Source organism: Polyergus mexicanus, unplaced genomic scaffold (assembly GCF_030449975.1).
Source record: "Polyergus mexicanus isolate NDT 795.1 unplaced genomic scaffold, iyPolMexi1.0 SCAF_5, whole genome shotgun sequence".
Classification (NCBI taxonomy): Eukaryota; Metazoa; Arthropoda; class Insecta; order Hymenoptera; family Formicidae; genus Polyergus; species Polyergus mexicanus.
The window spans coordinates 2422568-2445657 of record NW_027223325.1 but is presented as its reverse complement, the minus strand read 5'-3'; the positions used below and the strand labels follow the sequence as shown (position 1 = coordinate 2445657).

The window sequence follows — 23090 nt, the reverse complement described above, 5'->3', positions numbered from 1 at the left end:
TGTTGCGGTTTAACGTTCATCGTGCAATGTTAGCGTTACCGTAATCGGGATCCGCGTTGCACCGCGTAAATTCTGGCCTTAAGGCCTGGTCGTTTAATCGTGCTCGTTTAATTTCGAGGCGAATGTGTCTCGCGTTAAAGAGGGCGCGTGCTTGCTCACCCCCGCAGGGAACGGCGGTCCTCTCTGTCTCAAGGGCGGCCGCGCGAAAAACCGTAGATTCTCCTCCGCCGCTGTCACAGCGCTGGCAGTCACCCACGCGTTCATTAAAGGTCCCGCATGGCCGCTATAAGGTGCTTAAGGTGCCTCGTGAGGCACACACGACGATGCCGACCCTTTTATAATTAAGACGTTACTTTACGAGAGCGTGCGAGCGCGCTGCATCGAACCACGTGCTCGTCTCTGTCGTCTCGACCCGAGACGAGAGGAACAAAGGAGGGTATGTGACAGGTAAATGGGAGGCGTGCATTTTGCGCGACGCATAATTAATTAAATCGTCTCAACGTCGAGACAGCGTACGAGGTCGGAATAAAATGCATGAACGTATATTCCGAGATCTACTCTGAGAGAGTTTTCTATAGCGATACAGAACGAAAATTTGATACGATAGTGACTTATATAGATGTTAAACTGACACAAGGAGTAATAACGAATTGTGTACGACTATAACAGGATTAGAGAAACAGAATAAATGTTTATCTTGCAAGTAGCTTATGACTTTTCCTAGTTGCTCGCTTTTTATTATGCGACTTAACACTTTAGCAGAATGTCACAGGAATAACTGTGTAATACTGCGGCTAGCTAGAAGCACATTTAGACCATGATGAATCGTGTACTAGCCGAGACAAATCTGAGGTCACGTATACTCATAATCTTTGCAAGAAACTACCGGAAACATTAATCTTCTTCTAATGTGAATAAGCTCTAAAGAAAACAAGTCCTGATAGGAATGTAAATCGGACGAAGTATACAGTCGGTACATTTACATAGTACTAAATGAATCTTAATTAGGAGTCGACATATTTTGAAGAAAGCATGTATACGTGTAATAATGCAATTAGGGAAAGAAAAAATGATGTTTAATAAAAAGTCACTCGTGCCTTTTGTATTGTTATTCGTACTTTCTAACCAAATAAAATATACTCTATCACTAAAAAATCGTAAAGATATGTATGAGATATTTTTCCAACGCATAACGTCTCGATAAAATATCGCATATTTGTTCGCGTCACGAGACTTTCGTTCTTCACTTCGGCAATATTGAGCGAATTTTATCCAAGCAAGAGAAACGACCATCGAGGTTGGCAATTCATTCGGAAGACCTTAGATACTGCCATAGATCTCGACGTAGCCGGACGATAGTATCGGCGGCACTACACCGAGCCGATAAATCGACCGGTCCTTCGGTTTGCATTCGTATATTTATTTCAAGCTATTTGTCTGGAGTTTCGAGGGGGATTTCGGCGCATCGGTTTAAATCTTCCCGACTGATCCAGCAGGATAATCTCTCTCCGGAATGGGAGAAACTCCTAGAGTTTAGCAGCCCCCAGAGACGATATATGTAGAGCTTCGTAGAAATTAGATTGCGGAAACGATTATCTGTCGATTCGTGTGATTCGCCCCCTCTCACCTTTTCCTCCCCGACTTCGTTCTCGATTCCATGCACGAAACGCAATTTACTAATTTATCGAAGTTGTGCTCGACGACGCGATACTTAGATCGGGTCGTAGGATAATGTATTAGATTGTTGAGCACGATTCCCTCTCGTCTTTCGTAAGATGAATACGAGGCAGTTCAAGAATAAGAAATCTTTGTGCTGTTCTTGTGCGGAGAAAAAAGTCAGCTATCTTAAAAAAGAAGTTTCCTTCTTACTTTCAGGATAAAAATAAAGAAGCTTTTTTATGCAATAGTATTAATTTTTATATTAGATAAAGGAATATTCGTTAACGAACAATGACAAAATAATGATCGAAAGTACATTTTGGAAGAATGTGACGTCTTTTTTATGAAAACTTGATTAGAGATTATATATCGCAATTTTTCTTACTGCAATTATTTAATGCTTTGTCAATTAATTTTCGAATTAAAAAGTGCTCTCTTCAATTGAGGTATAGTATAGGAGCTTTAATTAGTAAATCCTTTTTGAGAAATATTAAATATTGAAAAATTAGATTTTTATTTAAATTTTTGCTATTATATATAAAAGCGATTTTGTAGAAAAATATATTCTTAAAGATTTTTAAGCGACACTCACGAAATATCTACTTAATTAACATCTTTCGTTTAAATAAAAAAAAAAAATATTTGTTTTACATCGCTACATTAGTTCGCCGCTCGTCTGTCGGGATGGCAAAAATTAAACGAGGCACCCGTAGATCGTTAATCGTTGACAGCGGAGACGGCAGTTCCGCTCGGAGGGCTCATTTTCAGGGTAGCCTGTCCGCAGGCCTTCAAGAGGTGGATTTTAATGAGAGACCCGGGAGGTGTGACGTACAAATAACGCGAACGAAGGCGCCTTGCTTCGATGCGCCTATTTGCGCGCTTATACAAGGTGTCCTAGAATCACGAGATGTTTTTTTAAACGGATATTGGAAAATACTTTTAAAATACAATAAACAGCAATTGCAATAAACAAATTAAAAAAAAAATTGATAGCTACAGAATTATTTATATTGCAAATAAAGAAATTTTAACGAATTAAAACAGAACTCGATAAAAAATTTAATTTAAAATTTATTGTGTTTAACCAGATAAAATTTAATTGAATATTAAATGCCGCATATATTTTATTTATTTATTTTTTACAAGTATTCCTATGGATTTGAATTTATTAGATATAAATATGCTCTGAGACTGCTTTCGAAATAGAGTTTTTGATCTCATCTACGGCTGCAAACACATCCAATTATTTTCAGATATTCCATATGAGAATACGGAAGTACGTATTTATGTACTTCACGCATATATATATCGGATGCCATCGATCTCTCGAGATGCCCAGCTAAAATTTTATCACCAGAATAGCAATATCAACCGATGGCAGCGTCTGCAATGCCGTTAATAATGTCAAAGGTAATAATTCTTTTATGACAGTAATTGAATTTCATACGATTAAGATTCGTATATCAAAATATTTTCTCGAAATACATCTCTCGATCGTTTGCCCCTGATTGCATGGACTGCTGTACAAGGTGTCTGAGAAAACTCGATATTGGAGGATATAGCATATAGTTTATAAAAAGATCAAAACACAGAATTTTTTGAATAGTTGTATCGGATAAACTGAGTAATGTGCTTTTTTTGTTAAAGATCAGAATAATTTTTTCTTCTCAAATTCAGTTAAACGCCAAATTTTTAGCTTCGAAAGTTGTTAAATTAAATCTCTAGTGTGTGCTAGAATTCTATTATAAACTTTGTTATCATAAACTCGTTAGCGAGATTATATGTGTAAAAGTGTGGGTAAAATATTAATATTTTATTATTCTAAATGTGCAGTCCGATTTTCGCATTATACATTTCTTTATTGCTGTACTCATATCAATTAAATACGACGCGATGCAACATATATATATACATATTGATATTTTTATATATTATAGCATCATTCGAAAAGCAAATACGCCGAGATCGAATGATTAACTATCGTCGTCGCAGCGCGTAATGAAACAAATTTTTAAGTTACGGATTGGATCTGCCATTCGACGCGGCCGCGAGATTGCATTTCGAGACAGTCGCGTTGATTAACTCCGGCTAACAACGCCCACGGGAGCACCCGTTATACAATTCCCGCAAACATCGTCAAATATTCATCCTCCGCGCGCCGCCGGGCGGGAACGTCGATGCGCGATCGACTCGTCCGCCGTTTACGTTTTTATCTCGGTTACGCGATGAACCCCGACGGCACCCCGGCATTCGTTTCCGGGCACCCCGGGTACGGAGGCAATAAACGGTCCGCACACCGATCCACCACCCGACTTTTACTCCGTTTCGTTCCGACAGCGACAAATACTCACCCGATTCCACTTCCAATCGGCGCTTCTGGCGACTGCCGATAACGCATTATCCAATATCGAAGAGATAAATAATTTTAAGAGTCACATGGGTTGCAGACGCAAAACTTGTATTGCCGGAAAATTAAAGCGCTACGAGTTTTCAGGAGAGAATTTTAATAGAAATATATACAATATATTTTCATGTATGAGAAAGAGAGAAAGAGAGAAAAAAAAACACGTTTTTTTATCTTATCATATTAAATTATTAAGCAGATCTAAGAAATTACATAATTTTAGTATCTTTATCATCGACTATTTTTTTAAGGTATAATCAAAAAAAATATAATCGATAATTTATAAATTTTATATATTTACATTTTTGTTTAATAATATTTTAGCAGTATATATATTATTGTGATTATTAAAATTTTTTAATTGGAGTCAAGAATCAAAAATTTATGCGCAATGTAAATATTATATTATAATACTTTTACTCCTGTAATATATCGGATATATATTTATGAGGAAAGATATAAAATGGTATAAAGAGAATTTATTTTAACAATAGATTTACTCTCGGTAGAGAGATGTCAAATAATCATTACCACCTGTAACTCTTTTTGCAACAAATATAAATTCGATATAGGCGATATTTTTGTTCGCAGAACGTGATTGTTGATCGAACGAAACGGACAATGCTCTGTTTATAATGCCGTGCCGTTTTAATAAACCGCGTATACTGTGCTGATCGATAATAGAATTCGTATAACGCACCCCTGGCTTCGAATCGGTCCGGAACCGCACGCGAGCGTCAGGGACATATCCGCGCGAGCTGTTTCGATCTGTTCTTTCTCTCTTTCTCCTCCATCGGTAGTTAACCAAATTAAACGTAATTTGAATTTCGTTTGAAATTCAATCGAGATGCCCCACGATTGGCCGCCAGCGTTATCGAATAAAAATATCGAAAATTCCAAGCGCGCAACGGCGCAACAGTCACGTTCGCCCAAGCTACCGAACAAAATTTCTGAAATTCCGGACGCGATCGAAGCGAGACAGATTGACGAAGAGATTTATCGAAGAAAGAAGAGGGAGGGAGATAGAGAGAGAGAGAGAGAGAGTCGGTTGAGCGCGAAGCAGGAATGGATTGGATTTTTGTTTGGCGTAGTTGCCAATCTTCTCCCTTCACTCTTTACAGCTTTACAACCGAGAAGCATGCGATTTCCGCAACATACGCGAAACTCGATTCGCGAATATTTTTTTTATCGCTACCATACGAATTTATCGTTTTCATTATCCGATGCTTTGCAGCAATGAATTGAATTACTGTTTCAGGCACAAACCAATTTTGAGATTCTGCATCGAATAAACGCGATACGGATTAATCTGAAAATATCGATCTTTATGTCTTTACATATATGTATGATTCGATTACTTTTTTTTTATATTTATTTATTTATTTAGGCATAGTACAACTACGTATATCACACTGTCAAATATGTGATGTGTGACAATACGGCCTACAAGCAATCTATCGTCTGTCGAATCGCCGGTAAACGTCGTGAAACAATCGAACATGCATCAGACAATTTGTGAGAACTTGTATGTACGTTATTGATCAAAGCCATCGCGTCGCTCGACCGGATTACGAAGTCCGGACACGACACGGAACATGGAGATAACCGCGAGAGTAATTGCGGTAGTTGGATAGTGGATAGAACTGAAACCATAAACTGCTTAATTGCCGTTACAATAGAGATAGGCACATTTTTTTGTTTGCCTTTTACCCCTTTTCTCAATTTTCTCTTTATTGCACATCTATTCTTATAATATTAATTTTATTGCATCGAGTTTGTAGAAAAAAATATTTGTTATGAATAATGTGCATAATAATATAATCTAATTAAATGTAAAATATGCTATGAATTTAATATTTTGGTTACGATTACGATTATAAACTAGAATCTTTTTATAAAATGAAAGAAGAGAGCAAGATATTTTTTCTCGCAGATTGATCTTAAAAAATAAAAACTGAACACGCGAGCAACGAGTGTCGAAGAGAAACGGCGCAACCTACCGTAACAACCGATCTGAAATGACATCATTCGCTCCTAGTTTAGATCCCGAATCACGATCCGCTTGAGAACTCGCGGGACGCACGAATTGAGCCGGACTTCCTGTTTCGGAATGAAACGCTCGCGGGCTGGCGGAAAATCTCCCCGATCTTGGCGGTAAAGTTTGCTCACAGTTTGGTCGAGTAGTTTACTCGCGGGGATTTCCTCGCCGGCGGGATATATCGAGCCATCGAACTGTATTACGGATGCGCGGAAGCGGCACGGAAGCATGCGGAAACGGACGGACTGTAACGCAACGAGATAACGGACGGAACGGATCGCGTTCGCAAATTCGGATCGATCGCCATGGCGATCAACTGAGACCATAATCCGTTTAATTCCCGACCAACCAAACATCCTTTGTGTTTGATTAACTCGCGTTAATCCACGCCAATCGTTTTGCCAAATCAGTCGCGATCGTGCCGTAAGGTCGAACTTTCCGATCGAGCGGTTGCGTAAATCGGCCAAAATCTATACCTCGAAATCAACCCGAGAACGATTGTTCCTCGCCGTTGCATCGAATATCCCAATCGGACAAAGTAAATCCGATGTCATGCTCCGGATAACCGCGTCGTTATCCTGCGTCAACGCCATCGTTGACATCGACAGACGGATGACCGATTGGCATGTCATAGAGAAGAAAATGGGAAATGCAATAATCATAATATCATTCTTATAGTTGGAACGAATTATGCCTCATTTACGATATTATATGATTTCGAATAATAATTTTTGCAAGTATTAATACTATATTTTATAAAGAGGCAGAGAGAGTTGTTTAAATTATTTTTTAATTATAAATGAAGAAAAAATTTAAAAATACAGGTTATATATTTTTCGTGCTTTTTCTTATATTTCTGTAATTTCTTACATTGTTATGCAACCGTCTAATACAGATGAATAGACTATGGAAATTTGTAGTCATGGGAGTTGATGTCTATTGTCACATAGCGTTTGCATTATATGCAAAAAAACATGATGTGCATTCGAAAAATTTAGCAAAGATCCAAAGAATGTATAATATTTTTCAACACAGTCTATTAATCGCGAGGCGCGTAATACCGGCTTGATATTACGCTGCACGCGAGAAATTCCTAAAATAAAATAATAAAATTTTTGATCAGTCTGAATTCTTTTCGTACAAAAGAGGAAGATTAAAGACAAGTCGCAACGATTTTCGCGAATTTCGCATAACCAAAATTCCAACCCAATTATAATACGCTATTATCCAAATAAATGCAGCCTAGAATCTGTATGATGGGGGAGAAGCGAGAAGGGATGAGAAAAGCGAGAATTAACTAAATTTACAAACATAAATTTACGCAACATTCATTAATTTACCGTAGTTTCTCAGCTCACAACAAGCTTAAGTACTATTCTGTTCTATAAGCTTTATGATATTATACAATAATACCTTCTACTTACGTACGATATATATGCGCGTCACAATCATCTTAATATACCTGCCTACATATATAGTATATGCACGAAACATAAATTTCGCGTTTATCTATGTTAGATCGACCGTGGTTTCATACCCACAAGGGTTGCGTAATTATACCGTAACATTGCGAATGCGTGGAAGCGTGAATACGCTAATACGTCAGAAATTCTATCGCAGATGTCGAAACGACATACCACATAGCGCATTTCCACGCGTGACCACGATATTCGATAAAGGTTTATTTCGTCCCATGAAAATTGAATTTTCCTACGTGCGGCGCAACAAATGCAAGCATGATTCAGTTCAGCAATGTATCCAGAAAAGTAATATTTGATTTCTCTCGCGCGACTCGTTCGTTTCACGGAAAATTCGATGCTGCGATATTATTTAGCGGCTTTATCCCCTTCGTTCATGTTTTCAATCGCAAATGTATCTTTCCTTCTGTTATAATATGTGCACATATCTTATAGCGTTTTTGAGAAAATAAAATTCATACAATTTTCACCATACAAATCGGCCTAGATACAATAAAATCTGATTATTATTATATGTAGTAATTATAAACAGTGCTTGTTATGTATATAAAGAGCGATTGTATTCGCTATTTTAAATTTTTCATTTTATATTTAACTCACGTGTTAATTTCCATAGTTTAATTCGGACTTCAAATACATTTCAATTCGACCTTCTCTCGCAATTGTTAATTTCGATATACGTTCATTTTATTAAACGTTATCAAGCGCGATAGTTGATAGCCTTTAGTTTCGAGACAAGGGATGCTCCTGACCCTCTCAAACGGACCGCGGAGATGAATTACGTCAAAGTAAATTGATTTCGAAGCAATCTCCTGTTCTGCTTCCTGCGGGCGGAAGCCGATGTCAGATTTATGAGAAAAGCCTAAAGATCCTGGATGGTTTTTAAAAGTATTATATATCCTGCCAACTATATATATATATATATATGCAGGGTGTCTACCTGCACACGACCGGTGATGCGATTGACGCCGGACACCCTGTGTACGTTTTAATTTTACTGTGGAAAGTATCCTGACATTTGGTTTAAAAATAAAAAAAAAAATCAGGGAACACATTTGGATTTTTTTCTTGAAAAAGAGGAGCTTAGTACAGTAAGCTTGTACAGGAAGAAAGCTTTGCCAAAGATTAGTTAAATTATAAAATATTTCCGTCGCATACGTGTATTGCGCACGCTTTTTCCTAGTTTAATTCTGGTTTCTCGCGGATATCCTTTTCCGTCTCTAGCCCCGAATGGAGACATTAAAATATTCCACGAGTTAGGTATATTGCACGCATCTCCCAGGTTCTCGTAGCAGCGACTTACACTTGCAGTTTACTTTAGACGTGAGCTCTCTGCCGCAATATAATCTCATTATTCCGTGAATACCTGAATGAGGCGAGCGAGAAAATATACCGACTGACTGCCTCTTGCCCGGTTCACGCTTGCCCTGGTCTCTTTCCCTCTGCTTTCTTTCCTTATCCCGGTGGCTTCCAGGAGATCTTTCCTCGCGAATTCTAGATTTAGTTGACGAACACCAGCGCACAGATACACACACGCATACACGCGTCTCATCTGGCAAATATCTTTAGACCCCTGACACATGTTCGGTCAGATTGAGCGTGAAATACAGGAAGATCAGCCGTACACATATACGTAAATGTACACTTGTATCCAACGTAAAATAACACGCGAATAAATCGATATACCATACATGAGAGTATCTAAAAAGAATTCAAATTATTTTCTTCCTCTAAAAAAATAAAGACTTGGATTATATAATATTAAATTGCTTATTCGCTTCAAAAATTTGATTATCTTGGAAGAAAAAAGAATTTATATAGAGAATTGGATCGCGTTGAATGCCTCAGTTTATGTCGCGGACAAATTTTTATAAATTCAGATCTCTTTATCCATTCATGTATACATACGTTGTGTGCGGCGAGAACCGATATTGATGTTTTTGTTGGCGTCTTTAAAAGTACCGCAACTACGGCGGGGATTTGTGAAATTCATCTTTAAACCTCGGGCACGTTTCTCTGCGCGACGCGGTCTCTCTGCCAAGGAAAACACCGCCGCGTTGCAGAAGATTAATCTACGTCCGCTGCTAGGGGAACGGCGTCGCTTAAAAAGAATCCGTACAACATGAACGTCATAAGGTTAAATCTTAGTGAAGGGATGCGCACTCTCTTGAATTTTCCTTGGGATAGAGAAAAGATATAAATTCATGATGTTTTCTCTTCTTCGGAGAGTAAAAGTTTTAAAACTAATTTAATATTTCACGCAAGAGAATAAATACAAATAATTTATTCATAATTTGTTTGCACGTAAACGTCGAATAGCAGTTAAATATGCGCATGAAAAATTCGAGAAAATATTTTACGTGATTCTAAAAGCGTGCGCGCGCATGTAATATTTATACATATGAGATTTTATTATAATGCAGGTTTTCGTATTTTGTGAGTGAGATAAATCATTATGGAAAGCTTAAACAAATATCTATGATCTATGTTCTTTCTTTTTTATGTCGCGTTTAATAGGATACGCTCTGACAGTGATATGGGTTCCGTAAAACGGAAATAGTATTAGGTCAGCTCAATAAAAACAAGTGCCATAAAATTCCACGTCACTTCGCGTAACCATTCTCAGTAACGATTAATGTGCCGAGAATATGGCTGACTAAAAATATGCGCGCATAGTCAAGGTTAAAATAACCTCCAGAATTTATCCCAGTCCGAGCCGGATACCGAGACGTCAGTCTCTCGAATTAATATCGCGTGGACATTGCTAAGTTATGAAATTAGATGCTGTAAATAATTCTAAAAATGTAATATTTAATAAAAATCGCTGACGATTGTTCATATCAATCAAGAGCTATTTTCAAAACTGTTTCATACAAGAAACTATATTCGTAAAAATAATCTAAATAATTTTATTAATCACACACACACACACACACATTATCCGGCTATTAAAAAAAAATTCATCTGCTTTAAAATTGCACGTGAATAAATTAATAATACTCTATCTTTTTGATATAATTCTAAATCCTTCAAAAATATCCTTTAATATCGCGAATAAACGCTTTCGTGTCGCACGCGGTTACAAATTGACGATGATTAAGGCACAAAGGAAGTCCCGATCGGACGCTTCGTATTAACGATGCCCACCGATTGGATCTAAACGGATTACACGCGAATATCTCGGCGTCTAAATCACGCGACTTCCGACTGACGCGACGTGCCGCATCGCTCGCTCGCTTGGGGACGGTCGGCCGATGAATGGGACTAGGATGAATGGCAGAATGGCAGATTCGTCTAAAGGACGCTTATGAATGACGCGTATTAGCGCCCTTGACGCACGTGTACGCGCAATCCCGCACGTTACGCCGGAAGCGTGTCTCAATATAAAGATATACGCTAAAATATAAGATGTAAAAAAACATAAGAAGAAGAGAATACAGGGGTTATTTGAAAGAAAAGAGGGCTCAAGAATATTTCCCGACCAATTCAAAGCTAATTTTTTTTTTCACAATGATATCGAGACGTCAAAAATATTTAATATTTTTCTATTTCATTATATTATAACCTTATCTCCCTCCAAGGACGAGAGGACGGATATATATATCTCTTCTCTCTCTTTTTGTATATTTATCTGTGAGATTATTTACCCGTGCATTAGCGAGATTTTTGACGTGTGTATACGTTTATTACTCCCACGCTCGATGCTGTGGACATCATTAATTCGAAACATTGGACACAAAGCTATTCATAAATTGTTTGCGGATGTATAACGGGATAATTACGTTCTTAATTACCTTCTCAATTTCGTGTTTACATATTGCTGAATATATAATCGAGAGTTTGCTATTATTTTTCACATGCACTAAAATTTATCATATTTATAATTTCATGTTTTTTTCTTATATTTTTCAACGCAACCTCTGTTGATATTTAAAAATTGCTGTGCTAATCTCAGAACAATACTCAGAATTAAAAGCATATATTCCTCAAGACTTAAAAAAAAAGCTAAAATAGATCATACAATATTTTTTAATATAAGAATCAGGAAAAAGTCTGTGTAAGCAACTATAGTTCGTTAACTATATCTCATATATTGTTTTGCAATGAAAAACTAGCCATGTTCGTATTTACTGCATGCAACTTTTGTATGCACTTTTCGATAGATATTCAGTAATTAATTACTATGAAAAAGGATAATTCGATAATTTTGAAACTCAACTTTTGTAAAATGATGATAAAAGTAATCTCATCAACGAAGGTATTTAATATCGGAACTTATAGATTTTTGCGAGTTGAACTTCGATAACAGAAAATTAAATTTCTTGCAATGATTCTTGCTTTATTCTTTCTCTTGACTCTTATTTTTTCACTTCCAGTTTAATTTAACAAAAGAGTATGAAATCACTATGCACACTTCCGATTTTCTATAATTGTTTTCTTTTAAAACTGTATATGACATTAACATATAATAACGAATGAACTGAAATTATGATTTCCCGATTGTTTTAAATCTCAAATAGATTCCAGTGGATAATCACGAGCGAATTAATTTCGCATACCCTCTCGCCTATGTTTTCACACTTATATAATCGCGCGATAAAGAATTATTTCTCTTCCTCTCTTTTTTTGTGTGTTCAGTTTTTCATAGAAGAAAAAAAAAGAGAGAAAGAATTGTTAATAATTAGAATATAGTTATCGAGCAGCCGGAAGACAGGGATTGGCAAAGGTGGAATTATCAGGTAAGAACGAGATAAATAAGGAGGGCGTACGTATCTCGCTTGCTTCGACAGCGCGTAACCGCTGAATCTCTAACCACCGAGTGTTAAAATGAGCACCGGCAACGAGAAAAGGATTAATTTTCTCCGATGCGTCTAATCGTAATTATTTATGGGATTGACGTGAACTACTTTCGCACGCGATCAGGATAGTGCGTGAACCGCAAACGCTCGCGCGTATGCGGCCATCGCAAATCTTCACTTGGGAAATAGAAAGATGTAAATTTAAGATTTCATTTTGTGTCGGGAGAAGTTTGCAAAGGATTAAGCACTTTCAGGATAAATTAGATAAGAGAGCATATGTGGAAAGAAATATATATGTAAATTTAGTCACGCAGGTTGTGTAACTTGTATGTAAAATAAAAAACATAAATTTTTATTATTTACTTAGGAGACACACTTCAAAATAAAATAAATTGTAAATTCAAGCTCTCATCTTATCAGAAGAAGCCTGAAAAAGATTCAACACTTTCAGAATAATTAGATAAGAAGGTACATATGAAGAGAGAGATATGTAAATTTATAGTCGCAAATTGTATAATATGTAAAATAAAAAATACAAATTTTTTCTTACATAAAAAACATGTAAATAAAATAAGACATAATCTTATCGTAATGTATCTATTATATAAAAAAAAAAAAAAAAAAAAAAAAAAACGTAATAGGACATTGCGCGATAGTCTCGATACTCGCATGCACATTCCATCATTCGGTCTAAAAAATGTATCTTTACTCCCCGTAGTTTGTTTTTTTATTCTTTTCATTTTTTTTCTTACCGTCCACCGCTTATTCTCGCGAACCGGATGCGAGATAGAACCGGTTGTTCTCTCTCTCTCTTGTATCGAAAAACAAATATTTTTCGGTGCGGCTATTCCGCGGCTTTAAATATTTGGCACACACATGTTTCTCTCGCGTCAACTTCCTGCCCGATGCGGCACACTTCGCAATACGTAAATAAATATAATAACGAATTTCGCAAAACACAATATAATGCAATAAGATTGGTGTTAATATCCTGAAAACTTATACAGAAATTTGCCTAAATGCGAAAGCTTATTATAGATATAATTTGATAACTTATATTGAGCATTTTGCAATGGATCAATTGATCCAATCGTTGAATAGCATGCATATATTTTTATATGCGTCAATTTATATACGAAATTAATATAATTTCTTTTCAATTTTTAAATATATATACAATATTATATATATTCGATTCTTATATATTTGAAATTTATTATTATTTGATAAAAAGAAAGCATCTTACTCATATAGAACTGATATCCTAACTTATGTAGACCCCACCCCCCCTCCCCATGATAAATTTAGATCCAACACTGTAAAACCCCCTCGCAGCTACTGTCTCCATCGCGTTATGAAATCTAACGACGTCGCTGGCGATAAATCAACGCATCGAGCAACAGTCGGCCGATCTCACGGGCAATTCTCGATCGTGTTGCCGATCAGCCGATCAATCCATGCTCTTTCAATCCCCGACACGTGTGCAATCCGTCAATCGTCGCAGCGTACGAACGAGTGAAGGTCAATGTGGCATTGCGAGGCAGCCAGCCAGCACCAGGTGAACCGTTCACGCTAATTCACTAGTTAGCTCCGTACGCCCAGCATTGGGTACGTCACGTTTCTCGATTCGCATCTGCCTATTCATACTCTCTAGACTGCGATCGCGGTCCTTAATGCCATGATTTTAATTAGAGGAAGTGAGATAAAACCGAAGGGAAGATCAAATCAAACCTAAAATGGATATGTCTTTTTTCTAAGCCCTTCTCATAAGTTTGAATATTTTCGTTTTTCATACACAATGTATGATTAAAATTGACGAAATTAAAGACATGTTTTATATTATTTAATATCTTTCCTTATTATGTTAATAATATTTCAATGATTGCAAAAAGCTCCAAACATCATTTATGAGAGAAGAGAAAATTTTACTGTTTCATTACTTTGTTCTCTCCGTTTCTCTGAGCTTTTTCCAATCCTTCGATTTTCTTTTTTTTTTTTCGAGAAATCATTATCAACGATGATTTTTTTCTCCGCGTTTAAAGCAAGTGTTTTATAGTTCGCTTCGTGCTAGTCACGGTGCTGACTCGCACCTTTCTTGGTCTCCGTGGCAGTCGAGACTATATAACACATTGCTCTCGGAGAATTAATTGAGCGGCTGATGCGGGGACGCGATGACCGTACGGGATATAATGGATGGATAGTCGCGTATCTAGATAATAGATGGATAGATATACGCCGGTGGATGATAATGGGCCGTGTCAAGTGCGAGACGCGACGAGACGAACTGAAGTAACCCAAGTGCCCGCAATGTGTGCGCGACCACGAGGTCGAAGGCTCCTTGCGTGACGTCACGATACTCACCCATCTCGTCTTTCATCAGAATCTCATCTGTGCATGTACACTATTACTTGCTATTACATAGACTGCCCTAAAGTTAGCAAATTAATTTTCATTTATGGATTCTTTGATTTTTTTCCTTAGCGAAAATACCATAGGAGGATCTTTGCATCTCTCTCTCTCTCTCTCTCTCTCTCTCTCTCTTTCTCTCTCAACTTTTCCAATTTCCAATTATTGTAACTATTCTTTAATTTATATATTTTTCAAAATTTAACTTTTTTAAATTTACTTGAAATTAAATTAAGAATATTTATATATGATTTCGTTGTAATCTTTGGAACTTATCGTTAGTTCCTGCGTGGAAAGCATTTTTCAATAATCGAAAATATTGTCTGAATAAATATTTTTATGTATTTTATGATTGACGGACTATTTTAAAAACATCGATATAAGTGCGAAATAATCCTATTATTTATCTTTTTATGCATATATAACAAACAAAGAGTTTGTAGACTATTTTGTTTGAACATTGAATTGTTTGAAAACCGTTGCGGATTGCGGCTAGCAATCCAGCTAGTCGATCCCTTCAATCCCTTGTTTTACAAAGTATCTTGTGGTCTTGCTCTATCTCCAATTCTGTTGAAACGCGCAAGAATGTCTCAGGAGAGAACGATTAATGTTTGTTTTCGAAAACTTTAATAAAGGGATGAATCTCTCATAAATGCAGACGTAAATACCATTTTAGTGATGTTTAACTTAATCGATTATACTGCTATTTTACTATGTCATTTAATACATGATAAAATAATAGATAATAAAATGATTGTTCTGTTATTTTAGTCAATTATTCTTACTTATAATACTATACATCACAATAATCTTGACCATTCTTGGATAAATAATAATAATTTATTTATTGCACATTGATTGTGTCTAGCAAAAGAAATATTTTTAGCCTGATGTACCGCGATAATTACCATAATAGTGGCCGATTCATCATTTTGATGAACTCCGTACAAAGTTCAATTACGACAATTGTTTGACTCGACCGAATTGTATTCTGCGCGCAGTTTAAAGAACATTTTGCTAACGACGCGTTTCCTCGTTCGCCGATGTCTGCGTGCCCAAGGGAATTAACTACCGCGTTTTAACCCGCATCGCCATAAATTGATTAAGTCACTGAAAGCGATGTAATTTGTCTTCTACTTCGTTTTGTTGCAGATCAGTGCGGAAAGTGTCGCGCCAGCACGAAGAGGCTAAATCTCAACAAGTACTGCAAAAGAGATTATGGTAAGTGCGTGTCTCCAAAACAATTGTCGTAGACAGAGAAAGGTGTATTAATTGCGCTCTCGTCCTTGATATAATGAAACTCGTAGAAACGCAAACATTGCATAAAAATCCCTTCGCAACGCGAATTTCTCAGTGTCCTATAATTAACTAGTCGTATGTACATAGAATTGCTACCAAAAAAATTCTAAAGTTAGAATGATTTATTATCTATCTATAAGATAAAAGAGTTTGTCTTAATTTTCTTGAATTTATATGTGTAAACAATTAGTTTTACATTCCTATATTAGATATTCCGTTATTTTCCTAATAGTAAGATAATAATCTAATATCGTTATATTTCGGCGAGCTAGACAGGAAAGATTGAAATGACGATAAATGTGATATAGACCTCGATTCTCTGGCTCTATTGTGGAAAAACATTACCAGGACAGAGCCACCGGAATTGTTTCGGCTTTTATCGGGAATAGATATGTACCCAACCCGGTAACGGGAGAGGAGGATGCATGTGAAACAACGATTTATGCCAGAATATCGTTCTCTCCCTCAAAAGTCCTCGAAAAAGTCGAACAAAAACGTACGCTCAGAGAGGAACACGAACAGAAAGAATCAGGAAGACAGTAAGAAGCGATTACAAATTTTACTTTAGAAAACTTCGAGGGTTTCTCTTTCTTCCTTTACCTTATATATTCTAAATTTTTATATTTTTCGATATTTTTTCAATAATTGTAATCAGTTCTTTATATTTTCTCTAAAGTCATCGTTCTGTGTAATAGATATAAATAAAATAGTGCTATCTCAAATAGGCATTTATTTATCGATAAAGGCTGAAAAATGATTTTTTTATTCATCGATTTTTAATATTTAGGGCTCGCCAAGTTTGCTAGATCCAACCGTTGAGGAAAATAAAAGAAAAGGGTTGTTTGCATATATTTCTCTCTCCTTCCACGGTACTGCGTATAACGGTTCGTTAAAAAATGAAAGACTCGCGTTTTAATGGTGTTGGGTGCTTTCAATAATAGAATGGTATGCCTTTGAGCCGTGGTCCGGCACGGGTTTGGCCGGGCGGCGGCTTCGACCTCCCGTCTCCTGTTCTGTCCGCTCGTTTGATTCAGCGCAGATAAATCTTCAACAGGTCTGCACTTAGCTGTCTCCGACCTAGAATAGCGGTTGAAACGGGCGCGCATCCCGCAGCCCCGTCGGGAAACCGATCGGGAACAGCGACGTCCTCGACGTTGCGCGTGCTTTCACGTATTTTTTCGTCACCGCGAATTTCGAATACGCGAAGGGGATTTGAATAAGGAAACTGCTGCTCAATACAAAAACACATTCAGCTGTTTCGGTATTTGCAGTCTGACAAAAAGAAAACCGCGAGAATGGCTCAATCTCGCGCAATGGCCTGATGAAAACGAGAGAGTGAAAAGGAGATGGGGATAAAGAGGAAGGGAACGAAAATAGTTTAGAAAAAAATAATTATTTTTTCAAAAACAGCTATGTGTCAAAGATGCGCAATTAGTAAAAATAATTGTATCACGTGCATCATATGTATAATAATCTTTGCGATGAAAAAAATGTAAGTTTTATCGCTGAAAATCTTTTTTTAATAGCAAAACTTCAAAATTAATTTAATTAATTAGATTTTCAAATAAAAATAAAATTTCAATTATATAATTTTCTACATAAATATTTAATAATTAAAAGAATTGCATTATATTCTATTTCTTGTCAATCAATTGCGTTCTTGTAAGAAAAAAATTAAACAATTTGAATTAATAAATGATGCAATAGTTCGACAAATGTCAATTTTAAAAACCGTGAGTCACTACTAAAGCTCTCTATCAAAGAAAATGCATATTTCCGTTACAAAGATATATTTCGCTATCCTGATCCTATCCTGCGAGGGTAAATTAAAAATCTCCAGTGTACAACACGTGAGAAATAACGCGACCTCGTGATTCGAATAGCAAACTCCGGGGTCAAACAGGACGGCGTATAAACTCGTAACGTCGACGTCGAGTAATGAATGGCTCGATCGAATGCAACTCAACGCTGAATCGTTTCGCTGGGGCATGACCCTAGTCCTTGGCGAAAGGCTAATAGTATCCCTGTCCGGAGGACAACAGGATCGATGGTACGATCGTAACAGGAAAGAAAGAAAGAAAAAAGAAAAGTCTCGCCCAACCGCGATCCCCCATTCGATTCTATAGTCTCGAACAATTGAAAGGATCCGGGCCTCTTTTGAACATAAGGAACACGTGTGTTCGTGTTAAAGCCTGATGCCGATTACATATTTTAGGTGTAACGTCAAATGTTGATTCTACGATTACATCTACTTAAGGTTATACGATGACGTAATTTGTTTTAATTGTTTGTATTTGGTGCACAAAATGTGTATCAGATATTTATGGATCATTAATATTAACATTTGTAAATTATGCATATAAATTCTGTTCTACCAAAAACAGCATATTAAAAGATCTTCAATATCTTATTTTATAGAATATTCTTGTGGAGACAATGATATAACTTTATTTATTGTAAAATAAAATACCTGAAACGAATTATATTTAATTTTTTTTTTTTTTTTTTTTTTTTTTTTCACCGTAGCTATTCTGGGCAGAATAACGGACAGGCACAAGAAAAGCGACGGCTCGCAAGGCGGCACAAGTGTATCAGGCACATCCTGGATCCGATTCACTCTAAACGTCGATTTCATTTACAAGAAAAATTCCAACTCGAGGCTTCGACGTGGTGACTTATCTCTTTACGTTCATTCGGCTGATCTGGCCTGCAGATGCCCAAAAATCAAGCCTAATAAGTAAGTATTTTATCTCTTGACAAATCGTTGATATTACATCTTAATTTTCTAAACAAATAATTCCGCTTGTAAGAAAATAAGTGGGAATTTTTTTTGAAAATTTTAATTCTCGGTGTAGGCTTTGTTACGTTTTTCTCTCTAATTATAAATCTCATTCTTTAATCATTCTTTATCGTTAATTTTACAATGATATTATAAAGACGTGCAAAATACGTCCTAATTTTTTCAGACATTTGTAAATATTTCTTATAGATATCTTTAGTGTTGTTTGATTTTTTTGTTTATCTTCAAGTGAAAATCAAGCCAAACGATCAAGGTTTTCTGATATACTGTGATAATCTAGTAATCTAGCATATATAATAATCTATAACGATCGTGAACTGCCTGTCAGATTGTGAACGAACGCGAAATTGCGACCGGCAACAGCTGGCGATTGAACGAAGCTCGCGACCGCGACTTGAGCTCACGTTATGTGTGTTCGCAGGTCGTACTTGATCCTTGGCCAAGAGAACGACGGCGGTGGCCAAGGTGGACTCACGGTGACGCAGAGGTCGATCGTCATCGAGTGGCGCGACGAATGGCATCGCCGAATGCGCCGTTTCCAACGAAGGGCGAGATCGTGCCATTGAAGTGTTCGCACGTCGCGGAAAGAGAGGAAGAGATAGAAAGCGAGAGAGAGAGAGAGAGAGGAGGAGAAAGGGAGAGTGAATGAGAGAACGAGAGTGAGCGTGTGTGAATGTGTATGTGTGTACGTGTGAGAAAGATAGAGAGAAAGAGAGAGAAGTCGATCCTTTCCCAACCGTGTTCGTAGAAGCCTGCATATCTTTATTTCCCGGCCGCGAATACCGGTATCGGGGGTGCCGATTTTGTTTTACGCGCGGTACTCATCGACTACTGTACGTACGTCGAAGGCAAAGTACGAGGAAGAGGAGAACGAAAGGGGAAGTTGCGATATTTTCAAATGGAGCATCCGCCGCGCGAAATAACACGAGCAATGCACGTGCATACGGAGAGATTTGCGCGCCAAGACAATTCCATTATGTAGATAATCCCGAAGCTATTCGTAAACTATCGATTATTCAAAATATAGATACCGACAAATAAGTACCAAAATCTCAAACTATTCGCATTTATCCTCAACGGATTATATATATATATTTTTACGGACTTTCTTTTTTTTGTTTCGATATGAAAAGGTCGCAAAAGTCCAAGCCTCTAAGTCGAACTTATATCTTAGATCAGCTTAGATTTGTTCGAAGATGGCAAATCGCATACCTAACGAATATCTAATGTCTCTGTGTAGAACGAGCATATATATATTCCTCGATGTCGATTCACTTCTGACATTTGTCGCACGACATCTCTACGTGACAAGCGATTTATTGAACGGCATGAATCTTTGAGGCCGTGCCCGTTCGCACCCGATAAATCGCATGTCCGTGAGAAATGTCGCGAGATGAATGTTGGGTCGAATTTACGCGACAGATTCAATTACTCTGGAATACCGCAAATCGCTGCCGGTATGGTATTCTCGACGACATTCAATGGCGAATAATCGCCCAAATATATCGTTGTCTGTATAGTTTCTGTACCATTTGTACCTAACATTTAAATCGGATTTAAAAGAAAAATATTTACTTCCACATCAAAAAGCGTTTACAGCACAGTCAGAATATTGCACTCAATAGAAATTAATTAATAGAAATTAATGGTTTTAATTAAGTTGAACGTACAACGATATATGTAGGGTAATTTGTGGTATTATTACCGTTATATAATATATGGAATAATCAAGCTCTTTCAAAACGCTTCTCCACAATGATAATTCATATTCATCAACATCAATTTGCTATATACAAAAAATGGACGTGTATAAATTATACGTGATATATCGTGAGCGCGATATGTATGAACCGGGCGTTAATGCATTTATATTACGGAAGGTGCTGTCATTAAAGCTTAATAGATTCGGTAAAGCGAAATCAATTTCCCAAATCATACGCGTCGCTGATGCACAATCTTTAATCTTATTCGTCCCCTTTTATTTTTGCTTTACGAGCAGAAATTGATGCGATGACTAAAAAAAGAACGCAAAATGTTCTTCCGTTTTTTGAAAAAATTTTATCTAAAGCTTTTATTTTTTCTACCTTCTTATTAGGTTAATGGACCTTGCAAGACCTTGCCTAATTGCAAGTCCATTCAAGTATTTTGTAAGAACGAAAGAAAGAAAGTTTTACATATATATATTTTTTTGAAACAAGATTTTTGCTTCTCTGTGCCTTTTTTCCTCCATTTCAATCTTTTATCGTCTTAATTTTGAATCCCTATATAAAAATAATTTTATATGTGTAAAATAAAAAAGATTATGTAATGTATACGGATCGCAAATTGTACGGTAATATTTCGACATTACTGTAAATAGTAATAACGAGGTAAAAATACATGTGATAATACAACATGTGCTTCTGGACTTTACTCTTGAGAAAATCGCGACACACCTGCTACGGAAGCATGATTTAACTGTGTCCGGTACCGGAGGGCTCGTATCGTTCTCGGTATTAAAAGGCTAGTCTCAAGTAGACAAGCGCAAAATGCGTACGTACATGTAGCATGTCTTAGACACTTCAAATCTGATTTATTCACGGCTGTCTTGTCTTGAGAGCCGGTGCACTCGGAGAAAGTGGGCGTGAGAGAGAAACAGCGCGAGAATCCAATGAAGTTTCGAGAGAGGCAAAAAGAGAAACGAAAACGTACGCGAAGCAAATAGATAAGAAGATACATAAGCATGAAATATATGATTTTCAATTACTTGATATTAAGTATTAAATATATCGGAATATATAAGATGTTCAAAACTTAATCAAGCTACATTTTTCAGAAATCCCTATAATCATTTTTTAATAGGATAATATCGGAAGATGTCATTTATTTTTGTTGCATTTTAATTTAAAAATTATTAGTCTCTTTCTTCTTGAAAAAATGTCATTTCCAGATTTTTTAAAGAGCCCGTAGACGAAAAGTAACACGATAAGTCTATATTATAAGTCTATATTATATATTCTATAATGGAAAGTTAATTTCAATAGCGTTTTCTCAATATAAGAATAACGATCACGTTTCTACTTCGTCCTATCGATTGCTGAACAAACGCTGGTTAAATCGAAAGAGAAATCTTTAGACTAGGAGAAATTCTCTGTCGTTTTATTTCATTCTTCGTCAAACTGCACACATAAACATTATTCAAGATTTATACAAACTAATGTAAAGGCGTGAATATATATTTATTATTCTACTTTTGCAAATTTATGTTAATTTGTTAATGATGTTTAAAAGAATTTAAAGAGAGATATTGCACTAGAAGATTCGTGTAAAAATCGTTCGTGCTCTTAAAGATGTTCAAATTCGTACGGCGAATTTTAATTCGGTTAAATATTGTACATTTGAGTGTGCATGATGCTCGCACAGACATTAGTTCATTCGGTGAAATAAATTACTTGCAATACATTTGGCTCTAAGGCTATTAGCAATCCGCGAAGTGCGGATTTAAGTCAAGTTGTCGACCGGCATCCATTTCGCTCGGCTTAAATGCTTCTTTGAACGAGGTACGCTAAAATTGGAACGAATGGAATTTGCCTGGAGATGGATACGCGCGTCTTGCATCCGATCGAGAATAATATGCAAGCATGTACGACAAAGTTGCGAAATTCGCGAGTCGTTCAATTGAGCAAGATAACCTAAGACCAAACAGAGCGTATCAGTATTTTTGTTAAATGACGATTCGTTGAGTCAATACTCGCAAAACATAGTGTCTTGTTTGTGACTTTTGTCTCAATAAAAAAAGGCAAAAAATAAGTATTAAAAACGGACAACACAAGCGTTGCATTGCGCGTTGATTTTTCGACACGGTGGCGGACTGCTCGATTGTAAATGGCACAAGATTCATCCCCGGGCTTCCCCACCCTCTCTCGCGACTTCTGTTTTAATTTATTTATTCTTCGCTCTCGCTCGATCATTCGCGCGTCGACCGTATTCATATAGAAATATCACATCGCGTTCGTTGAATGTAGATTTTCTCTTGTACATTTTCTATATAAATTATTAAGATCCTTTTCTAGCTCGTATATTATATTACGTAATAGTATGAGAGAGAGAGAGAGAGAGAGAGAGAGAGAGAGAGAGAGAAAGAGAGAGAAAGGAGAGATCGGTAGAGGCTAAGCGCACTGACACGTGTCACGATGTGAGTCGCGGACTTATCGATCAATGGTGACAC

General features: G+C 36.7%; 1 protein-coding gene and 1 long non-coding RNA gene across 2 annotated transcripts in view; one reads left to right on the top strand and one right to left on the bottom strand.

The window, feature by feature from the left end:
- LOC138933168 (netrin-1) overlaps window positions 1–19977 on the top strand; it is a 169699-nt gene extending 149722 nt beyond the window's left edge. Inside the window, exons 5-7 of the mRNA XM_070295715.1 lie at window positions 15937–16005; window positions 18610–18820; window positions 19305–19977. Of these exons, the coding sequence (XP_070151816.1) occupies window positions 15937–16005; window positions 18610–18820; window positions 19305–19449 (425 nt within the window). The 3' untranslated portion in view covers window positions 19450–19977. The remainder of the gene's footprint in view (window positions 1–15936; window positions 16006–18609; window positions 18821–19304) is intronic.
- Window positions 1–23090, bottom strand: part of LOC138933169 (uncharacterized) — a 151888-nt gene that overhangs the window by 126917 nt on the left and 1881 nt on the right. The window lies entirely within an intron of this gene.